The sequence below is a fragment of the Phacochoerus africanus genome, chromosome 1, assembly GCF_016906955.1.
Source record: "Phacochoerus africanus isolate WHEZ1 chromosome 1, ROS_Pafr_v1, whole genome shotgun sequence".
NCBI lineage: Eukaryota > Metazoa > Chordata > Mammalia > Artiodactyla > Suidae > Phacochoerus > Phacochoerus africanus.
The window spans coordinates 153,413,897-153,435,030 of NC_062544.1; the positions used below are offsets into that span (position 1 = coordinate 153,413,897).

Sequence of the window (21,134 nt, forward strand, 5' to 3'; positions counted from 1 at the left end):
ATCTTTCCTCTCCGAGTCCTACGGTTGTCACTCCACTCATTTCCAGGCTTCGGGGCTGCACATGTGGGAAGCAGCAGAGAGAGGGAAGTCAAGCCATCTTCCTGGGTGGAAGTTCCCTCTCTGTGGGGTGGCATCTGTCTGGTAGACAGCGAGGCTCATTTATTTCTGTTTGTATAGATTTGTTACCCCATCTTTGTTGATTTAAATTTTGAATAAGCAAGACACTAACATGGTTCAAAAGTCAAACTATTTATGAAAAATATACTCAGAACACTCTCCTTGTATTCCCAGTCCATTTCTACTCCCACCTGTAGAGAAAAATCTCATTAGTTTTTGGTTTATCCTTCCTGAGTTTCTTTTGAAAACTAAGGAGATTCATTCACTCCTGCCTTTTCTTCTCATTTTAGCGGAGGCATGCTTTTGGCTTTAGAATCTCAGTCAGCAGTTAGTCATTCACAGCCTAGCAACTTAAAATCTTCGTCACCTGCACGTCTCTCCTTTCGAACCTCTCCACACGCCTCTCTGAGTCCATTTACATGCACTCCTTCATGCTGCTCAGCCCTGCAATCTGTTGAGTCATCACCTGTCTGTTTTCCATCTTTAAGTTCTATTGACTCAGGTGTTCTCAGACTGTCCCCAGAAGTTTTACTCTCCTTTCCATCATTAATACATCCAAGCAGATCAGAAGAGACAGGGTGCTGCCTTAATGGGACAGTCACCCCTGTCAGAGTCGGCTGTGAGGTGACCTACACTAATGGGACAGTTGGCACCTACTGGAGATGGCTGTGAGATGACCTGTGCTAATCGGGCAGTCGCACCTGTCAAAGTCAGCTGTGAGGCGAACTGTGCTAATGGGCAGCCGCACCTGTCGGACATGGCTGTGAGGTGAACCCACCCCACAAGGCCCCTGCAGCACACAGTGGTCACAGCAGGTATGACGCCCTGGATGGTGCTTTGTGCCTAGGTCACGTGCTCACAAGGGAAGCAAGATGTTCTCAGCAATGCTACGGATAAAGCAAGTATCCACAGCTGCACTTGGCCACACTCCTTTAGGTGCCTGGTGGGGAATCAGCCACCTTGTCCTCAGCCCCCATCTTGACAGCTCAGCTCAGCAGCTTCTCAGTAGACTCTACATCCTTTCTGCTGCCCCTCTATCATCTGGGCTCACCAGGCTCCTTCCCACGCCCCCCAAGGCCAGCCATGCACTCTGGGTCCTGGGTGGGTGGGAGCCTGAAGGCACGGCTCATGGGCTGTCAGGCGGATGACACACATGAGGGGCATCAGTGGAGGAGTGGGTGCAGGGTTGATGATCGTCCAGCACCTGTAGGTGCCTGGGGGCACCGCTCTTCTAGGCAGAGCCACCAGACAGTAACCAACAACCAGGTGCTGCACTACCGTCTCCTCGTTACCAAGAGGCCACGAGAGCGTCCACAGTGCCTGCCGGGTTTGACCACCTGAACAAGAGCCAGAACACCCTGAACTCCTCCCAGGCGCACAGCAGGAAGCAGCGTCCTCCATGTCCAGGCAGACAGTCCTCACAGAGACTCACGGGCCAGAGTTCCTCACACTCTGAAGTGTTGCAAGTAGGATATGAAGGCCTTTCCTGAGCTGTTTAACTCAGGTAAATAACCCTGCCTCCCTGTGTCTGAGTTTAGGACCCGGGACTGTGGGATTCTAGGGTGACCAGACCCCTCCAAACTGACCCTAGTTTGTTTAAAATGGCACAGGGTGTCCGAGAGCCTGGAAGTCCTTAAAGACCATACCCTCCCTGCGTCATCACTGGCCTGCGAGACCAGGATAGCCCCGGCCTGGCTTTCCAGGCAGTGCACAGCTGCCCACACGGCCCCAGGCACGGTATCTGGGGATGAGCCTGAGCTGCTGCTGACGGGGTGGGAGCAGGAAGGCCTGTGCTCTGAAGGGGCCTGTATGGGGGTTGCTGTCCACAGAGGACCCTTCTCCCCCCTTTTTTCTGCCATGGATTCTGAATATTCAGTGCTGTGACGGTTAAGAATCACTTCCTGACCTGGAGCTCAAGCTGGGGCGGGAGGCTGACCAATGTTCAGTCAGGGTGTGGAGGCCAACACAGGGCAGGAACACTGCACTGGGACAGGAGGATGCAAGGGCGGGAAATGGCGGGGCCAAGTCTGCAGGGCAGGCAGGGCCTGACCAAGTAAGCCCAGGGCAGGACGAGGAAGCACAGGTGAGCAATGAGACACCTAGACGGGGACAGAGGGATGGCCACTAAAAGGCCAGGAGACCTTGAGGGGTGATGCCTGCCTGGGTGAAAGATGATGGGTGGTGGGGATGCAGAGGAGGGGGCATTTTTTAACCTTTGGAAAGTGTGAGAATGGACTGAGAGAGTGAGACAGTAGGACAAGAGGGAAAAGAGCCCCTGAACCTGAGGTTTCCAGCTGGGGGACGAGTGCATGGAATGCTTCCCGGGACAACAGCCACATGGAGAGCAGCCCCCCTTTGCAGGCAGCCCCACACCACTCTCTGATCCCTTCATCTCCTCCTCAGCCTGCCAGGCCCTCCTGCACTTTCGGCCTCTCCACCAGCCCTGCCCTGACTCGGTGATGCCGTTTTCCTGAACCAACGACCACTCTCAGTCCCAAGGCTCCTCCAGGTTGCATGAACTGTGACCACTGTGACCACTGTCACCCATCCCGAGGGCGGGACAAGGAACAGGTAAACCCTCCACCTACAGCAGGTGCAACGCAAACCAGGGCACTGAGTTCCCCAGCCGCCCTGAGGGAGGCTCCTTGACAAGCACCCCCGAGCATGGACGTGGTATTGGACTGTCAAAGAGGACGCAGCTGGACACAGGATAGGCAGGGCCCTGTGTCATTTCCACCCCTGAAACACATCTGCCTTCCCTTTAACAAGATAAATTTGTCACAGCTTCACCAGCGAAGGGCTGAGGCTCTGAAGTCAGCCAGCCCTAGGTGGAAATCCCACATCCACCACTTAGGAGGCTGTGGCCTCATGCAAGCTACTTGTGGTCCCCGAGGTCTGATAAGAATGGCCACATCCATGGACGGGCCCATGTGAGGGCAGACAAAGCCTCCGGCCAGGTGCCTGCTCTTGGACACCTGACCACGGAAACTATGCCTGGTCACCTTAAAGCCAGTGTGAGTGGCCTCCCCACATGCTCAGTGGTGCCAGTGGCAGGGGACTGACAGAGCCTGGCGGAGCAGCCAGGACACCCAGGTGGCCTTATCACTGCACACCAGCCAGGCCCAGTGCTTGTGGATTAGGCACCTTTGGCTGCCCAACCTGAACCAGCCCTGAACCAGCCCCAAACCAGCAGTGCCAGGGAAGGCCAGGCCCTGGGCACCTTGTCTATGTGGACCCTCTCCTGCCAACGCCACCCGTGACAGCAGCAAGGCAGGGAGCAGACCTTGGACATGGTCTCCTGACCATTGTCAGGTCTCCCGGATACACTGCTGCCCCAGGCTCCAGATGACAGGAAATAGCTGTTGGAGACACATGGTGCACCTGGGGCCGGGGTGCCTTGTCAGCTGCTGCCCAGGACAGCGGGTGGCCTCAGACCCTGAGGGCATAGACCTGTGGAAAGACAGCTGGCTGCTCGAGGCATCGCTGCCCCCAGGCTGTAGGGAGAGAGGTGAAGCCCAGGCTCCCCCCAGAAACTGGAACTAGACTGAAGTCCTCCTGGAGAGGAAGTGCCATGTGGCCTCAGTGCTCCCAGTGCTCAGGACCGGGACCTGGGGCCTGTCTGCCCAGACAAGAGGCTGGGAACTCCAGCTCAGTGCTCAGTACCAAGGCCAGCACAGCATCTCTCAGATGGCAGAGCCCAGAGAGCACCCACAGAAACACAGGTCCATGGCCCTGCTGGACTCAGACATTCCAGAGGGATCTGCAGTTCTGAGCAGGTACCTGGGGACCATGAAGCCAGAACCTCCTGCATGGGGCCTCCAACATTCTGTGCCTGACAGGGCTGGTTCTGGGGCTTCCCTGGGCACCAGGACCTGGAGCTGCATCCCTGAGCCCCACCCATGAGACACCAGACAATACCATTCCCAAATAAGCCAGCCGGCATGTCCCCAGATATCACCAAGCATCCACTGATGGGGAAGATAGCCTGTCAGAATGGCAGCTCCACAAAAGGAAGACAGTGTAAGCAGGAAGGTCTTTAAAACACACTGCTGACAAATACAACCACAATAGACCTTAACAAGAGCCCAGGATGGTCAGCCAGCCCCAGAGCCCTGCAGAGGCATCTCCCAGGAAGGGCACAGATCTGCCCTCTGCTTCAGAGGCAAAACCCTTGACGGTTCCTGCTCTATGGGGTCTCAGGGAGCTAGAGGGGACTTCACAGAGTCACACCTCTGGTAGTGCAGTGAGGTCACAGGGTGGTGGGACCAGCAAGGGGTGGCTCGGCTTGGGGAACCTGGCAGGAAGGGTCAAGGCCCCTCACACTGAGCTGCCAGAAAATACTGGGAACAAAGACAGGGCTTTAAAAGTGGATAAGAAGCGACAGAGACAAGGACAGGCACACACCAGGGAGAAGGTGCTCGGTCAGCCTAGGGCAAAGAGAAAGCTCCTGACCTCTCAGCCACTACCCAGGAGCCTGAAAAGGGCGGAGACCCAACTCGGATAAAAAGGCACATTTTTGCCAAATCTCAGGGACATTGCCAGCTTCACCCTGACCAGATTCTATCATCCGAGTCCCTAGAAACCAGAGTGGCCCGAGATGGAACGCAAGTCAGGCTGATCAGCCCCCACTTCTGTCACCAGTGACAGGGACACAGCAAAAAGTGTTTCTACGAGGGTGCTGACCACACGAGGGGCTAGGGCCCCACCTCTGCAAATGTTACAACATGCCCGAAATCACAGCAGGACCAGGCCTGGACACTGTCCACCGGGGTGTTAGCAATGGCCACCTCTAGTGGGGGCTAGTTGGACAAAATTTTATTTTATTCTTTGGGTTGATCTGCATTTTTGTTTTCTCTACTGTGAATGGTATGACTTAAGAAATCAGTATCTGCAATTTTAAAAGGCAGTGCAGGAGTTCCCATTGGCTCTGTGGGTTAAGAACCTAAGATTGTCTCTGTGAGGATGTGGGTTTGATCTCTGGCCTCTCTCAGTGGGTTAAGGATCCAGCATTGCCATGAGCTGTGGTGTAGGTCACAGATGCGGTTCAGATCTGGCATTGCTGTGGCTGTGGTGTAGGTTGGAAGATGAAACTCTGATTCAATCCCTGGCCTGGTAACTTCCATATGCCACACATGCAGCCACAAAAAGAAAATAAATAAAATTTTAAAAATAAAAAAGACAATGCTGCTGCAGTGCCAGGCAAGCTCCAAGCAGACTCTGGGTCATGCCAGAAAGCCAGGCACCAGGGAAGCTTCAGGGCTGTGAGGCCCTGGCTCCCTGCTGGTGGCACACAGCCAGGACCCTGTCTCCCTCTGCCCTGCTACGCTGCACTGTCCTCTGTCTGGACTGGCCAACCTGTGATGCTAGTCAGACACTGTGCTCGCCCTGGGCAAAAAACCAAGAGGGCTGGGTGGCAACCCTGCAAAAAAGGGGCAGTAGGAGGGGTTGGAGAAGCCCTCCAGGGTGTCCCAATGCCAGAGGAGTGGCTGGAGAGGCTAAACACACAGGCAGGGCTGGATCACAGAGCCCTGAGGCCAGGCACTGAATGTCAGTCCTGTCCTGACACCATGAGGAATCACTGATGGGCTCCAGAAAGAGGCTTCCCGCAACAAGTGTGGCAGAGCTCATGGAGAGAGGCCAAGGGGGGTCGGGGACGCCTTCCCCAGCCAGAGGGGCCTTTGGGCAAGCAGCCCTCCACCCCCTTTGGGCCCTGATTTCATCAGCTCCTCCCAGAGATGCTAGGGATTCTCCTGCCATCAACACGCTCAGCTAGTCCCCCTTGACCCCTGCCCCGGCTCTGCTCTCTCTGATGGAACTTCCCTGGTTCACTGCGACCCTAACTCCGCACACGCCCAGCTTCGGTCTCCAATGTGACCCTGGAAAGGCTCCGTCCAGGTGCCCACCTGCCCTGCAAAGCGCACCTCAGAGGTCTTTCTTGACTCTGCGCTCTCCAGCCTGCACACCTGGCAGGGACCTCGTGCCCTGGAAAGTCCGGGGTTAAGCAACATGCGGCGCCACCAGCCAGGGCTTCATCTGAAGGGGCAGCTGCAGGGACCACGGGGATGTAAAGGAGCCTTGCATGTAGTAGTTGCTCGTGCAGTTGTAGCGACTGCAGTGACCAGCACGTGGGCGCCTCCCCATAGGCGTCCTCTCGCCCACGTGCAGCTTCATGCACGTCTGCTTTTGCTTAGGGGCACCATTGTTCTTCTCGACGTTCTTGCTCAACTCTCTCCAGCTGTAGCCCTTCAAGAGGTCTCAGCAGCATCCCAGAGGGAGGCCCACAATCCAAGCCAGCTGCACTGGCACGTCACCCCACAGCCCCCTGCCCTGAGGTCCCTACCTCAAGCTCATGCCCAAACACAGCTGCCACCTGGGAGCCCACCTCCCCTGCTCACAACCCTCTCTGATACTCCTACAAAGGTTCACCGAGCACTGCTCCCTGCAGACCCCACGTCCCCAGCCAGTCACCCCAAGGAGTCAGGCCCAGAGGACGCTGAACTCACAGCTAGGACACGGTGACGAGCACTGGGACACAGCCCGGGGACCTGGGGGCAATGAAGGCAGAGTGGCCAGCAGTCCTATGACATTCCGACAGAAGAGGACAAACTGCCCCAGATCAACTGCTGAATCCTTGCTGTGGGACCTGCGGAGGCAACACCCAGGCCAAGGACAGGACATACACACACCTGCAGCCCCCAGCCATCTTCCCCGTTCTGATCGGGCTCCATGCTAGGGCGTGTGGAAGGGCTGTTGGGCATCCGCACTCCCCGGTGCTGGCCTGGGCCTCGTTTGTGAGGCCTCATGGATCTTTCTCTGCTAGTGAAACACCCCGATGGGCACAGGCTCGAGGGCCCCAGGATTCAAGGGCCTGGGACATGGCTCCAACAGCTTCAGGGACCCTGGACAACAGATTCTTAAGGCGGCCTGGCCATGTGACCTGCTGCAGTGCGTGGGAGCACATCTGAAACACCACCCTTGGGGCCCACAGCTCCCAGGCAGCCCCTCCACTGGACACGTGATGGGAACTTGCTCCCTGAGCACATGAGGCGGGACCCTGGTGTGGACATCACACTAGGCTCTGCTTCCCGGCCTGAGACTCTAGCGAGTCTCCGTGAACCCAGCAGCTCACTGCCCTCCTCACTCGGACCTGATGGTCTGGGTGTGAGGAACTGTACGCAGCAAGATCGTGACACACACGCACTGAGAGAACCTGCTTCCAGCTCTCAAGGACGGTAGTGGAGGGCACAGAAGGTCAAGAAGTCCCCTCCCCTGAAAACAGGTCTGGACTCCGTGGCCTCTCCTGCCCTTCGGTGCCTGACATGTGCCTGGATCCAGGCAGCCCTTGGGGCAGAAGGGCCTCGGTGCCCCCACCCAAACCTCCTCCACAGGGACCAGCTCCCAGCTGCTGGGGCGTCAAGGATGAGGATGATTTGGTAGCTGTTCTAAGTCTGCTCCAAACAGGTTTCCATCATCAATTTCTAAGCTTAGAAAGAAATGGGGCAGAGGGGGTGGGGAAGGCCCTGAAACCATGTGCACAGAAGCTGAAAATGTTAAGGTCTGAGCGTTTTAACAAATGAGGCAGAATTTATATAAAAACACAATAGCAATGACTACTAGAAAAGAGTCTCTGTTGCCCCAGCCATTACAGAAGCAAGACTGTCCCTGGCAAAAGCCCGCCAGGCCTGTGCTTGGGCCACTCTGCCCTTTCAACCCCCCACTCCAGGGACCAAAACACTGGTGTTTAAGTGACAGAGAGGAGACTGTTTCCACACCTCCTCTGAAGCTTCCTTAATGTGCTGTGAGGCCACTGCTCCCCACCCCAAATGCACAGGGGCACATGGTCCCAGGAGCCAGGCCCAGAGCGGGAAACAAAGGGACACAGTCAGCCACACACGGCCACAGGACACTCTTACAGCTGCATCAGAGCTGCGGTTGGTGGGCTCGCTTCCCATTCGCAGGGCACAGGTCACAGTCCTTGTCATTATGGCATTAGCAGCCAGGACAGGAAGCTACTCCAGGGAGCAGTGCTGCTGCAGGGCTAGCTCTGCACACCTCACACCCCGGTGTCCCCCAGGACCGCAGGGCACAGGGGGGTGGTCCTCCCCGGTGCACGGAGGGGGAGCCCCCCATCCCTGTCCTCGCTGCTACCCTCCAGGGTATGAGCCAGGAATCAGGTCTTGGCACACAGTTGGCTCCAAAGCTCAAACCTGTGACAGGCGAGCCCGGCACCTGAACAGCTCTAGATGGGAGAACCGTGTGTCTTGACTTCCCCCCAACACACATTTTAAGCCTTTTCTTGGAAGACTCTTTCATGATCAACAAATTAAGGCACCCGTGCAGTAAGCAAGTTACCAGATGGATTTTCAGGCGTTGCTGCAGGCTTGCAAAGGGTGTGATGTGTCCCTGAATCTTTTGCCTGAAAGGCTCATCCCCAGAAGGAGAGAGAGGAGAAAACCCGTGACACAGGTTTTGTTCAGATCATGAGGCTTCATGCCATGGCTGCCTCCTCCGCAGCAGGCCTGTGCTGACATGTGTATCTCCAGGGACGGGGACAGGGAAGGGGACAAGCTCTTCCACCCCGCACCCCAGGAACAGAGTCACTTACCTTCCTCTCCAGGCCCCCCAGCTGCTCCTTGTAGAAGGCGTCACGGCGTCTCAGCTCTGCCTCTCGGCTTTCCAGCTCCCTGGCCTGGGGAGAGAGCAGAGCCCTCGTTAGCCATCCAGGGAGGAGACCGCGGGACACTGTGCAGACAGCAAGCTCCTGATGAGGGCAAGTGTGGGCACAGCGGGTTTGAGTGCTCCCCACAGGCTCTGAAGTTGGTGGGGGGGGGGACCACTACAACATGGCACAGAGGCCACAGCCCCTGGAAGCCCACACCATCCTCTGGCACTGAGCCCCGGCGACTCGTGCTCTGGGCTCTGAGTTGCAGGGACGCCCAGAGGCCTTCTCCTACCTCCAGGGTCAGGGAGCTGAAGGGAAAGGATTATCAGAACCTGGAGGGACAGCTGCCCCTTGGCCTCCTAACAGGAACAAATGTGGCCCCTCCAGGTCACAGAAGCCTGTGGGGCTGAGCCAGCAGACCTAGGGCTGAGCCCCCACTTTAACCCACTACGGGACCTGACATGAGTCCCTGACCCTGAGTGCCAGCTCATTGCCGTGTGCCCAGACAACTCCCACCCGCAGCTGTGTGTGGGGCCAGAGGGTAGCCCCAGGGGAAGGGTTGGGCTGAGGCAGTCCCCAAAAGGGACAGAGAGCAAAACAGGGACATGCATTCTCCTTGCGGGAGGCCCCTGTCCCCAGAGTCCCTTGGAACCACCCTGTTTCGGGGCCCACACCTGCCTCTGCCCCAGAGCAGGTAGGCTGGCCTGATGCTTGGGAGGGTGTCACACGCTCTTCTCGCCAGTGGCCCAGCCAAGACCAAGCACTCAGGGACCGGCCCCGGTGTGTGGGTCACTAGTGCTCTCGACCCCAAGCACACAAGACCAGGCAAGGGCAAGGGGTCAGCACATGGGCCTGAACTGTTCACAAGTGCTGGGCAGGACAAGGCAGGCTCTGAAAGCCCCATTCCCAGGCAGGAACCCCAGCAAGTGCCCAAGGGACAGCCTAGGCTCAGGGCACCAGATCGCTGGCAGGGGCTGTGCACCAGCTCTGCGTTGAGTGGCAGGGCCCTGGGCAGGCTGTGCTCTGCCTCCTGTAGAGCTCTGGCCTGGCCCCTGTGGATGGCATCTGAAAACAAACTGCCGCTCACAGGGCCAGTGGGCAGGAGGAGACAGACTCCTCCCAGGCCACCACCACCTTCCTGCCCATGCGCCTGCCCAGGGTACCTCCTCGGGCAGAGGCTTGTGTCCCTGCAATGAGGGACAGGGATGGAGGCAGAGCTAAGGTCCAGGCCAAACTCCCCAAGCAGACAAGAGGCCTGTGAGGCCTTTCACAGCCATGGGGACATGCAGCGCCCAGAGCAGTGTCTGAGAAAGGACGCCATACGCTGGGAGAGACCCCTTGGAAGTCTCTCAGCCCCCTGCCTGCTCAGTCACCCCTGGGGCTCACTGAACTCCATCAACCATGGCAGATAGGAGGTGATGCTCGGGGGCTGTGGAAAGGGCACATGGTGCCAACCCCTTGACCAGCCCAGAGGCTACAGCTCCATCCCCTCAGACCCCAGGCCACAGCGGCAGGGGACAGGCCTCAGAGAGCATGGCCACGGTCACACCCAGCCCTGGGGCAGGTGTAGGCCACTAGAGAAATGCTTGGCAGGGAGACAAGAAAATGACAGAGAGGAGTTCCCATCATGGCGCAGTGGTTAATGAATCCGACTAGGAACCCTGCCCTTGCTCAGTGGGTTAAGGATCCGGCATTGCCGTGAGCTGTAGTGTAGGTCAGAGACGCGGCTCGGATCCCGCATTGCTGTGGCCCTGGTGTAGGCCAGCAGCTACAGCTCCGATTTGACCCCTAGCCTAGGAACCTCCATATGCCGCAGGAGCGGCCCAAGAAATGGCAAAAAGACAGAAAAAAAAAAAAAAAAAAAAACCAAAGCAAAGCAAGACCAAAACCAAACCTTCTACTCAAAACAGGTTTGTGAACCAAACCCCAAATGCACAGGACGTATCAGCTTAGAAAGGCTGTCAGCCAGCAGGTGGTGCAGAGTCACTCCACACAAAATCCTGAGATGGGACGTCACAACAGGGGACCTTTAAAACCTTCCTTATGCAAAAATGTTGCATTATACAAAAATAATATTAAACTCAGATGTTACAGAAATAGTAAAATACATATGAAACAATGTTTTAAAATATGAAATTTTATAATAATATGTTTTAAAACCCAGATGGTCATCACTAAGCTTCAAAATTATATATAAACTGAAGGAAATCTTGTTTCCACTATAGTGTCCAGCCCTCCCTACCCCTAACTCTCTCATAGCAGATCATTTTATCTGTACAAACTTCAATATATTTCTCTAAGAGACAAGGACTTTTACTTTCCTAAACAGAACCACAGTTTAGGAAACACAGTTTTGTATTGCCTACTGAAAAAAATGAATTCCTGAACATCATCAAATATTCAGCCAGTGTCCAGTTTTCCAATTGAGAAAGGATTTTAAGCATGTCAGTTTAAGGTACACAACAAGATAAATGAACTGATTTTTAAAAAGTTATGAACCTAAAACAGGCAAGCCCTCAAACAGGTAACTATTATGAATTTAAATTCCTTCAAAACAAGGAATAAAATGGATAAGACAAGCCCTGAGCTGAGGGCAGTAGGGGGAAATTAGGCAACTGGGACGCAGCACAGAGATTTTTCCCAAATGTTGCAATGGGAGATATGGACGCAGGTGACAGGGGAGCTGGGAAAGGCTAGGGCAGAGCACAGACCCAAGTCCAGAGCCTAGTGGACACTGGGAAGACGCAGAGCAGGCAGGGGGGGAGGACATGGGATGGACGTGGTAACAGACGAGGTGGGAAGGGGTGGGAGGAGAAGGAGGGAGGAGCTGCAGCTCCTGCAATGTCCCCATGGATCCCTGATGAGCGATGGCAGGAGGTACTTTCCAGGAGCAAAGATCGTGCTGTCTGGCTGGCTCCCTCCTGCTCGTCCACACCCAGGAACAAGCTGCCCTCTGTGCTCTGGAGACACCCACACAGCACAGAGCTGAGGGGCCTCTGGCCAAGGCCCAAGAGGGCCGTGGATATGGGAGATCCATGTCTCACTCCCACCCCTGTCCTTGCGGAGCCATCACTGGAGACCTCAGCCCCGGCTACACCCTTACTGCAGCCCACAAGAGAGAGACCAGGGGCAGAGAGGCACTGGGTCAAGGCAGGCCAGTCTCAGACCTACAGATCACGTGAGGTTATATATGGTTATTGTTTTAAACCACTTACTTCATAACTTGTTACTTGGCAATAGATAACTAATAAAAAACACAAACTCAATAATCTCATCCTTAAAAGAAAAAGATCACCACTTTGGATAAAAGAAAAAAAAAAGGAAATCTAACTATATGCCACTTATAAGAGACCCAGTCCCCCAAACTAAGGATCTCAAAGAACAACAGAAAACCCTTCACTGACATAAACAGATACTGCAATACCCACTGTTCTGTTCTGTTTATGCAAAAGGTTCAGCATTCAATCAAAAACTTAAACACACAAGAAGATAAAGATGTACCATAAAGAGGAAATTCTCCATTGAGCCAGATTCAACAGTGGTCCAGGTGTTAAAGCGGCCACAATGAACATGTTAGAGAGTCTTGCAGGAAAGGGTGGGCGGTGTGGAGAAGCCATGGAGCATGCCCTGCGACACAGACACTCTGAGGCCCTCACTCTTCATGAGGAGAAACCAGCCGCCAATGCCACCAAGGGTCCTGGAGAGGAAAGGTCGTTTCTCTCCTGCTGCTTTCAAGGTTCTCTGACTCTGGCCTTTGACAGGGTGGAGTCCTTGAGATCTCCCTGTGCACAGTCCTACATAACATGTGGCCTCCAGCTTCCAAGGAAAATGGAGCTTTTCAAAGACTCCTTTGTTCCTCTTTCCTCTAGCTTTTCTTTCCAAGTATTTGGGCTGTCCCACTATTTGCCCCAAACTGCCCTCCACCTTGTCAGGCATCCAGGTGTTCAACAATGGCCTCTGATGGTTTATGGCAAATGCCCCTGGGGGAATCGCTGCTGTTAAAATCGACAACTTCTATACAGTCAGCTTTGCAAGTGGGGTCCTCCAGATAGGAAAAGGCGTGATGATCCTCTGGGAATGGGGCTGTGCAGGGTTCCAATCCTTGCCTGCCCTGTGCAGCAGGTGCCAGGCCGCTGGATACCTGCTCAGCTGGGGAGACGAGGAGAGGAAGAAGACAGTCTGAAATGCTGCGAAGCTCTCTGTCCTTACTGAGATTCACCCACTTTTCTGAACAAATGCTCCTGGATGCTTACAGGCCTTTGGTTTATTTTCAGTCCTGAAAAAATAGACTCTGACCATTTTCATTACTTTTATGAAAAAGGGGGTTTTCAGCAGTGCTTTCACCACTTTCACTGACACCACCCAAACTACAGAATAGAATCAAGTGGAGATGCTTGCAATCATGGGTTTATTAGACTGGACAAAGAAAAGAATCAATGACCTTGGAAACAATTAGAAATTATCCAAAATGAAACACAAAGAGATAAATCATGAAAAATGAATGGTATCAAGTGATATAGCACACATTTAATTGAAGTCCTAGTAGAAGAAGAGAAATATGGGCAAAAGAATGAAGAGGTAAAGGCCAAGAATTTTCCAGTATTAACCAGGACAACAAATGACAAATCTGAGATGCTCAGAAAAATCCCAAGCAGGGTTTTTTGTGACATTCTTAAATAATTCCTGAAATAACAGGATACTTTTTGAGCACAGACTGTCATAAATTTTTTTACAATAATTTCTAGAACAACTACTAAAAAATTAACGAAAAGGGCAGAATTAAATGTCAGTAGATCACAACAATGTAAATCAACCATACCTCAATAAAACTTCTAAAAAAATGGGAAAAAAAAAAGAGTTGAACGACAACAACCAAAAAGTCAGGAGACACACCACTCAGAATCAGAATGGCCATCATTAATAAGTCCCCAAATAACAAATACTGGAAAGGGTGTGAAGAAAAGGAAACCCTCCCACACTGTTGGTGAGAATGTAAATTGGTGCAGCCACTATGGCGAACAGTATGGAGGTTCCTCAAAAAACTAAATGTAGAATTACCACATGATCCAGCAATCCCACTGTTGGGCATATATCTGGACAAAACTTTCACTCAAAAAGATATATGCACCTGTATGTTCACAACAGCACTATTCACAATAGCCAAGCCATGGAAACAACCTAAATGTCCATCAACAGATGAATGGATTAAGAAGATGTAGTACATACACATGATGGAATACTCCTCAGCCATAAAAAGTGCAATAATGCCATTTGTAGCAACATGGATGCTACATACTAAGTGAAGTAAGTCAGAAAGAGAAAGACAAATGCCATATGATATTACTTATATGTGGAATCTAAAATACGGCACAAATGAACACAACTACAAAACAGAAACCGCCTCACAGACATGGAGAGCAGACCTGTAGTTGCCAAGGGGGAGAAGGAGGGAGTGGCAGGGACTAGGAGTTTGGAGTTAGTAGATGCAAACTATTACATTTAGAATGGATGGGTAGGAGTTCCCCTCGTGGCGCAGTAGTTAATGAATCCGACTAAGAACCATGAGGTTGCGGGTTTGATCCCTGCCCTTGCTCAGTGGGTTAAGGATCCAGCGTTGCCGTGAGCTGTGGTGTAGGTCGCAGACGCGGCTCGGATCCCGCATTCCTGTGGCTCTGGTGTAGGCTGGTGGCTACAGCTCCGATTCGACCCCTAGCCTGGGAACCTCCATATGCCTTGGGAGTGGCCCAAGAAATGGCAAAAAAGACAAAAAAAAAAAAAAAGAATGGATGGGTAATGAGGTCCTACTGTATAGCACATATCCAAACCAATCTCCTGGGTTAGGACATGATGGAAAAGAATATTAAAAAAGAATGTATATATGTGTGTGAGTGGGTCACTCTGCTATACAGCAGACATTGGCACAACACTGTAAATCAATTATACTTTAATAAAAAAAAACTTTAAGGAGTTCCTGTTGTGTCTCAGCAGTAACAAACCTGACAAGTATCCATGAGGATGTAAGTTCAATCCCTGGCCTTGCTCAATGGGTTAAAGATCTGGTGTTGCCATGCACTGCTAGGTTGCAGACTCACTTGGATCCAAGGTGGCCGTGGCTGTGGCTTTGGTGTAGGCCGGTAGCTGCAGCTCCAATTCGACCTCTAGCCTGGGAACTTCCATTTGCTGCAGCTGCAGCCCTAAAAAGAAAAAAAAAAAAGTTTTTAAGTCAGCAGAGGAAAGAAACTGAAATTGTAAAATATACTAATTCATCTCCACACTCTCCCTTTAAAAAAAAAAAACTGCAAGAAAGTAGTAACAGAGGAACAAAGAACGGATGTAACAAACAAATGAAATATCAAGATGGTCAACTTATATGCAATCATACTAATAATAATATTAAACATAAACAGACTTAACGCCTGTATTAGTTTCCTATTGCTTTGTAAGAATTTACCAAAAACATAGTGGCTTAAATCAACAATCTTCCCTGACAGCCTTGAGGTCAGAAGTCCCAGGTGGTTCTTATTTGGCTAAAATAGCAGTGTTGGTAGGGCTGCATCCTGGAAGCTCTGGAGCAGAGTCTATTTCCTCATGTTTTTCTGTGTCCAGTGGTTGCCCGGGCCCCACATGGCCCTGACCCCATGATGACCAAGAGGTGGACATCTTTGGGAGGCCATTACTCTGTCTACCACATACACCCCAATGAAAAGACCAAACACTAACTATATGCTATCAATAAAAATACATTTTAAGAGTTCCCTAGTGGCGTAGCACTTAAGGACTCAGTGTGATCACTGCTGTGGCTTGGGTTAGTGCTGTGGCGCGGGTTCAATCCCTGGCTCAGGAACTTCTGCATGCTGTGGGCATGGCTAAAAGAAGCATTTTACACATAAAGACGCAGATAGGTTTTTTGAAACAGGGAAAAGATATGCCATGCACACTGAGTATAAGAAAGCTAGTGTAGCTATATTAATGTCAAATAAAGGAGAATTCGAGACAAAAAATATCATCAGATAGAAAGAAGGGTACTTCATAATTATAAAAGAGACAGCTCTTCAGGAGGAAATAAAAATTTTAAACATGTATGCACCTAATAATAAAAACCCCAAATGCATAAAACACATCTGACAGACTGAAGAACATTGTAAATCCACAACCATAGTCGAAGACTTTAATATCTCTCAAAATAGTGACAGAATAATTGAAAAAACAACAACATGGAAGATATGAAGAGTATTCAGATCCAACAGGACCTAACTGGTGTTTACAGAAAACCCCAAGAAACAGCTGCAGACATACTTTCTCCCTGAGTGAACATGGAATAGTCATGAAGATAGACTACATCCTGGGCTACAGGAAACAATAACACATGAAATCATACAAAATATCTTCTATGACCAAAAAAGTATTAAATTAGGAATTAGTAAGACACCTAGAAAATCCTCAGACGTTTACAAATTAAACATATTATTAGATAATCCATGACTCCTAACTGGGAGGAAAAGTAGTCCTTAAAAAGAAATGTGCAAGTGACAGAGATGATAGAATTAGCAGATGAGGACTTTAAAACAGCTATTATAAATATATTCAAAGATTTAAAGGTAAGTGTGGACATGATGGATAAATGGAAACTACTAAAAAGAACCAGATACAATTCTGAGAACTGAAATGTAAACTATTTGAAGCGAAAGGCTGAGATGGTAACTGTGATATCAACGACCCAAAGAACAATTTCAATGTCATCTGTAATGTGTAGAGTTGGAATCCTGGGGGAGAAGGTGGTAGTGGAAAAATATTTGAATATTTTAAGAACACTGAATGAAAATTTCTAGATGTGTTAAAAAGTACAGGAATTCTCATCAAGGCTCAGCAGAAATGAATCTGACTAGTATCCACGAGGACACAGGTTTGAGCCCTGGCCTCACTCAGTGGGTTAAGGATCCAGTGTTGCCATGAGCTGCGGTGTAGGTCACAGACATGGCTCGGACCTGGCATTGCTGTGGCTGTGGTGTAGGTCAGCACCTGTAGCTCCAATTCAGTCCCTAGCCTGTGAACCTCCATACACCTGGGGTACAGCCCTAAAAAGACAAAAGAGAAAAAAAAAGAAGTATAAACCCACAGATCCAAGAAGTTTAAGCAATCAGCCAATTAGTTCAAGTGACAAATGATGCAACAGAAATGTACAAGCTGTGTGCCAATGATGATAGGTTTACAGTTCATAATTTTCCCTGATTTATAAACCAAAATAAATCAAACACAAATTAACAGGAGCTCCCGTCATGGTGCAGTGGAAAGAAATCCAACTAGCATCCGCAAGGATATGATTCAATCCCTGGCCTTGCTCAGTGCGTTGGGGATCTGGTGTTGCCGTGAACTGTGGTATAGGTTGCAGATGAGGCTCGGATCCTGCATTGCTGTGGCTGTGGCATTGCTGTGGCCAGCACCTGTAGCTCCAATCGGGAACTTCCTTATGCTGTGGGTGGAGCCATAAAAAGCAAGCAAACAAACCAACCAACCATCTTATCCCAAAGAATTTTGTTGCACAGGTGCCTTCACTGATTAATTTTATCAAAATTTAAAGAAGAAACCACACCACTTCTAAGCAAACTCTTTCAGCAAACAGAGAAGGAAAGGACTTCACTTTATGAGGAGATTTTAACTCTAATAGCAAACCAGACTAGGGTAATTTACAGACCAATATCACGAAGGAAAAACATGTCAAAATCCTTAACAAAACAATTAGCAAATCAATTCCACCAATGTTTCTAAAAGATAACACCCTATGTGCAAGTGGGGTTTATGCCAGGAGTGCAAGGTTTGCTTTAACATATAAAAAAAATCAATCAATATACCACATTAAGAAATAAAAGGAGGAAAATCATAATTTTAAATCATATAATTTCAAATCATGATGCCGCTAAGGAAACGTTTTATAATAGAGGAAAATCATATAACTTCAAATAAAAGGAGGAAAATCATATAATTTCAATGTAGGAAAAGCATTTGATGAAATACAACATCCATTTATTTTTAAAAAAACAAACTTCTAGTAAACCAGTAACAGAAGGAAATTTCCTTAATTTGGTGAAGCACTGTATAGAAAAATCTGCAGATTATTATGCTTATTAGTAAAATATTGAATGCTTATCTCCTCAGATTGAAGAGAAAACATTAATAATGATTTCGGAGATCTAGATACTAAAATTAACAAGAGTGATCTAATAAACATATTTCTAGCATATCTACCTCCTTTTCAGGTCACACCCACAAAAATAACTGAACAAACCTCAATGTATCAATGGCAAACAGATCACTTCTCTGATGAAAGTGTAATTAAATTATAAGAAAGTTAAAAACAGGTTTGGTAATATGCCTTCTAACATAACATACAGGCTAAGAGAAAACAATAATAGAAATTTCAAAATTATACAAATGAAAGTTCTACACCAAAAAAAAACAAAGTGACATAGCAAATGAAGTATCTGAGAGGTAAGGTAAGGTCTTAAGTGCTTTATTTTTTAAAAACTAAGACAAAGAGCTCCTCATTTCATGTGTGAATAAAATAAGACTCAGAGGCAGTGACATGCTCCAGGCCATGCAGCGTGGAGTGTGAACACACCACAACCACCCATCTCGCAACACGTGGAACCAGGTCACCATCCCCTGACCTGCAGGCTTGGAAAATGTAAAATCACTGGCCAGTCACAATGCTCTAAGAACACATTTTATAACAGAACTTCCCAAACATTTAAAGTGCCTCTGAACCACTGGGTTTGGACACAACACAGATTCTGAAGTACACGTTTGGGATGGACCCATGCTTACATAGCTCCACCAAGCCCCGTCACATGTTATGCTGCAGACAAGGCAGCAGACCACACCGACAGATCCGGTGGGGTCTGCAGACACACGGCGGGGTCCGTGATGGGTCTAATGTGCTCCCCACAGCCCTTCCTTGGGCTGAGTGGTAATGCCCTCTAATTTTCAAAGATGGTACAGAGTGGGGTTAAGAGGGCAGGCTATAGAGTAGAAAGACCTGGATTTCCCACCTGGGACATGGGTCCAAGCACAATTTCTCTAGGCCTCTGTTTCCAGTCTGTACAAGGGCATGGTCTATACAGGGGCACTGATGGCACCCATGGCTCAGGAGGCTGGAGTGAAGTCCACGAGGTTATGCCCATAAAGCATTAAGTGCAGTATCTGGTCCACTGAAGTTAAAAATAAATAAATAAATAAGCGGCAGCCAAAAATGATTATCGCGATGGTAAAAGTGTTGTTACTAAACATTCAACCAGAAAAGAAAATGTATGTATCCATAAGCACCGTGGATAACAGAGGGCTCCATGTCAGGTCCCCTCCCCGGGGGGCCACGTGTCAGCACCACTCCCCTTGTTATGCCCACATCTGTCCACACCAACTGTCACAGGAGCCTCCTTTCCAAAAATGCATTTGGGTCCTTCTACTGACGCACATACTGTACAGGTCACCCTTCTGAAATCCACAATTCAATGGTTTCTGGTGCATTCGCTACACTGTGCAACCATCATCATCCCAAATGAGACTGTGTCCACTGGCAACCACTGCCCGTTTCCCCTGGACCCAGCCCTAAATGCCCATCACTGGACAGGCAGGTTTTTAATGTGGTCTGTCCACACAGCAGACGAGACTCAGGCAGAAAGGTGACTGCAGGACTGACACAACTATGTGGGTGGACCTTGTCAACATGTGCTAAGTGGGAGAAGCTGGACACGGAAGGACACACATGACATGACTCCCTCCACATGACACAGGACAGGCCCTGAGACCCAGAGGTGACAGACCAGGGTCTCCAGGGGCTGCAAGTGGGGAGAATGTGGACTGACTCCCAGGACACAGTGTTTCTTTTCCAGGGGCTGGAAATGTTCTAAGTTGGGACCATGGTGACAGTTGTGCAACTCAGTGAATGTACTAAAAACATCTTAATTCACACTTCAAATGGGTGATTTTATGATATGCGGATTATATATCAATAAAGAGGTTAAAAATGCTTAGGATCACAAAGGAAACCAATTACACTGAAATAAAGCTATCAAATTATTAAGAAAAATACAAGAAATAGCAACAACAACAAAAGACAAAAAAAAAAAAAAGGAGTTCCCGTCGTGGCGCAGTGGTTAACGAATCCGACTAGGAACCATGAGGTTGCGGGTTCCGTCCCTGCCCTTGCTCAGTGGGTTAACGATCCGGTGTTGCCGTGAGCTGTGGTGTAGGTTGCAGACGCGGCTCGGATCCCGAGTTGCTGTGGCTCTGGCGTAGGCCGGTGGCTACCGTTCCGATTCAACCCCTAGCCTGGGAACCTCCATATGCCGCGGGAGCGGCCCAAGAAATAGCAACAACAACAACAAAAGACAAAAAAAAAAAGAAAAGAAAAATACGACTTGGGGCTGGAGAGATGCAGCCACCAGGTCAGAGATGAGGATGGGACCTGAAGGGGAAAGGGACCCAGCCCTGCCTATTCCCTACAGGGGGAGGGAGGCCCAGTGATACCCCCAGGCTTCTGGCCTGCAAATGGAAAGCTGTGTGTTGATACTGTGATGGCACACGTGTCACCTCTGCTACACAGCGACACACATTCACACAGCCCCTGTGGTATGAGTGCTGCCAGGTGCCGACTTGAGACATGTGTACACATGTGTGTATGCATGTGCACATGGAGGTGCATGTCCACCAGCTTGCCCCCTTGAGGACTAGAAGCTCCTGGAGGCTGGGGATCAGGCTGTGTCTGCTGCTTTGTCCCCAGTACCACACAGTAAACATCTGCTGAAAAAATAAAATGATGATAATGATGTTATGAGAAGTGGATCTGGGGGCGGAAAGGGTGCAAACCTTTATGAAAAGAGCTTGCTCTGATGCCTCAAAGCCCTGGGCTCAAATTCTGGTTCTGACAAAGACTGGCACAAGACTCTGGATGGGGCAGGTGCTGGCTCCAAGCTGTGGTCCCTCTGGGGTTGCCATTCTGCCCTGCAGCAGGTGTGCCCAGTCTGCAGGGAACGCAGCCCCCTCCTTCCCCAACTCCACTCACTGCCCTCCTCCCCGAGAGGAGGGCTTCACATGCTCCCCCGTGCCCCCAGACGGGGACTGTCCCCATGTGTCCTCGGGTGTGAGCCTCTCAGCCTGCGTTCTGCACCCTCACTTCCTCTATCTGTGCCAGATTCAGGGTGGGAGGTACCAGCCCGGTTAGAACAGGACAGGCATCAGAGACGAGGACAAGCAGTAAAAGCAGCAGTGGCCATTTACCCACAGTAACTCACACCACCACCTGGTGAGGCCAAAAGGATTAAACCCACTTCCAAGGCAAACACGACAAGGCAGAGTAATT

At 50.4% G+C, this 21,134-nt stretch overlaps 1 protein-coding gene across 4 annotated transcripts in view; it reads right to left on the minus strand.

The window, feature by feature from the left end:
- Positions 1-21,134, minus strand: part of CHCHD6 (coiled-coil-helix-coiled-coil-helix domain containing 6) — a 149,280-nt gene that overhangs the window by 52,201 nt on the left and 75,945 nt on the right. For all 4 annotated transcript variants that reach the window (XM_047782599.1, XM_047782607.1, XM_047782617.1 and 1 more), the window contains one exon: positions 8,723-8,806. In XM_047782599.1, coding sequence (XP_047638555.1) covers positions 8,723-8,806 — 84 coding nt within the window. The remainder of the gene's footprint in view (positions 1-8,722; positions 8,807-21,134) is intronic.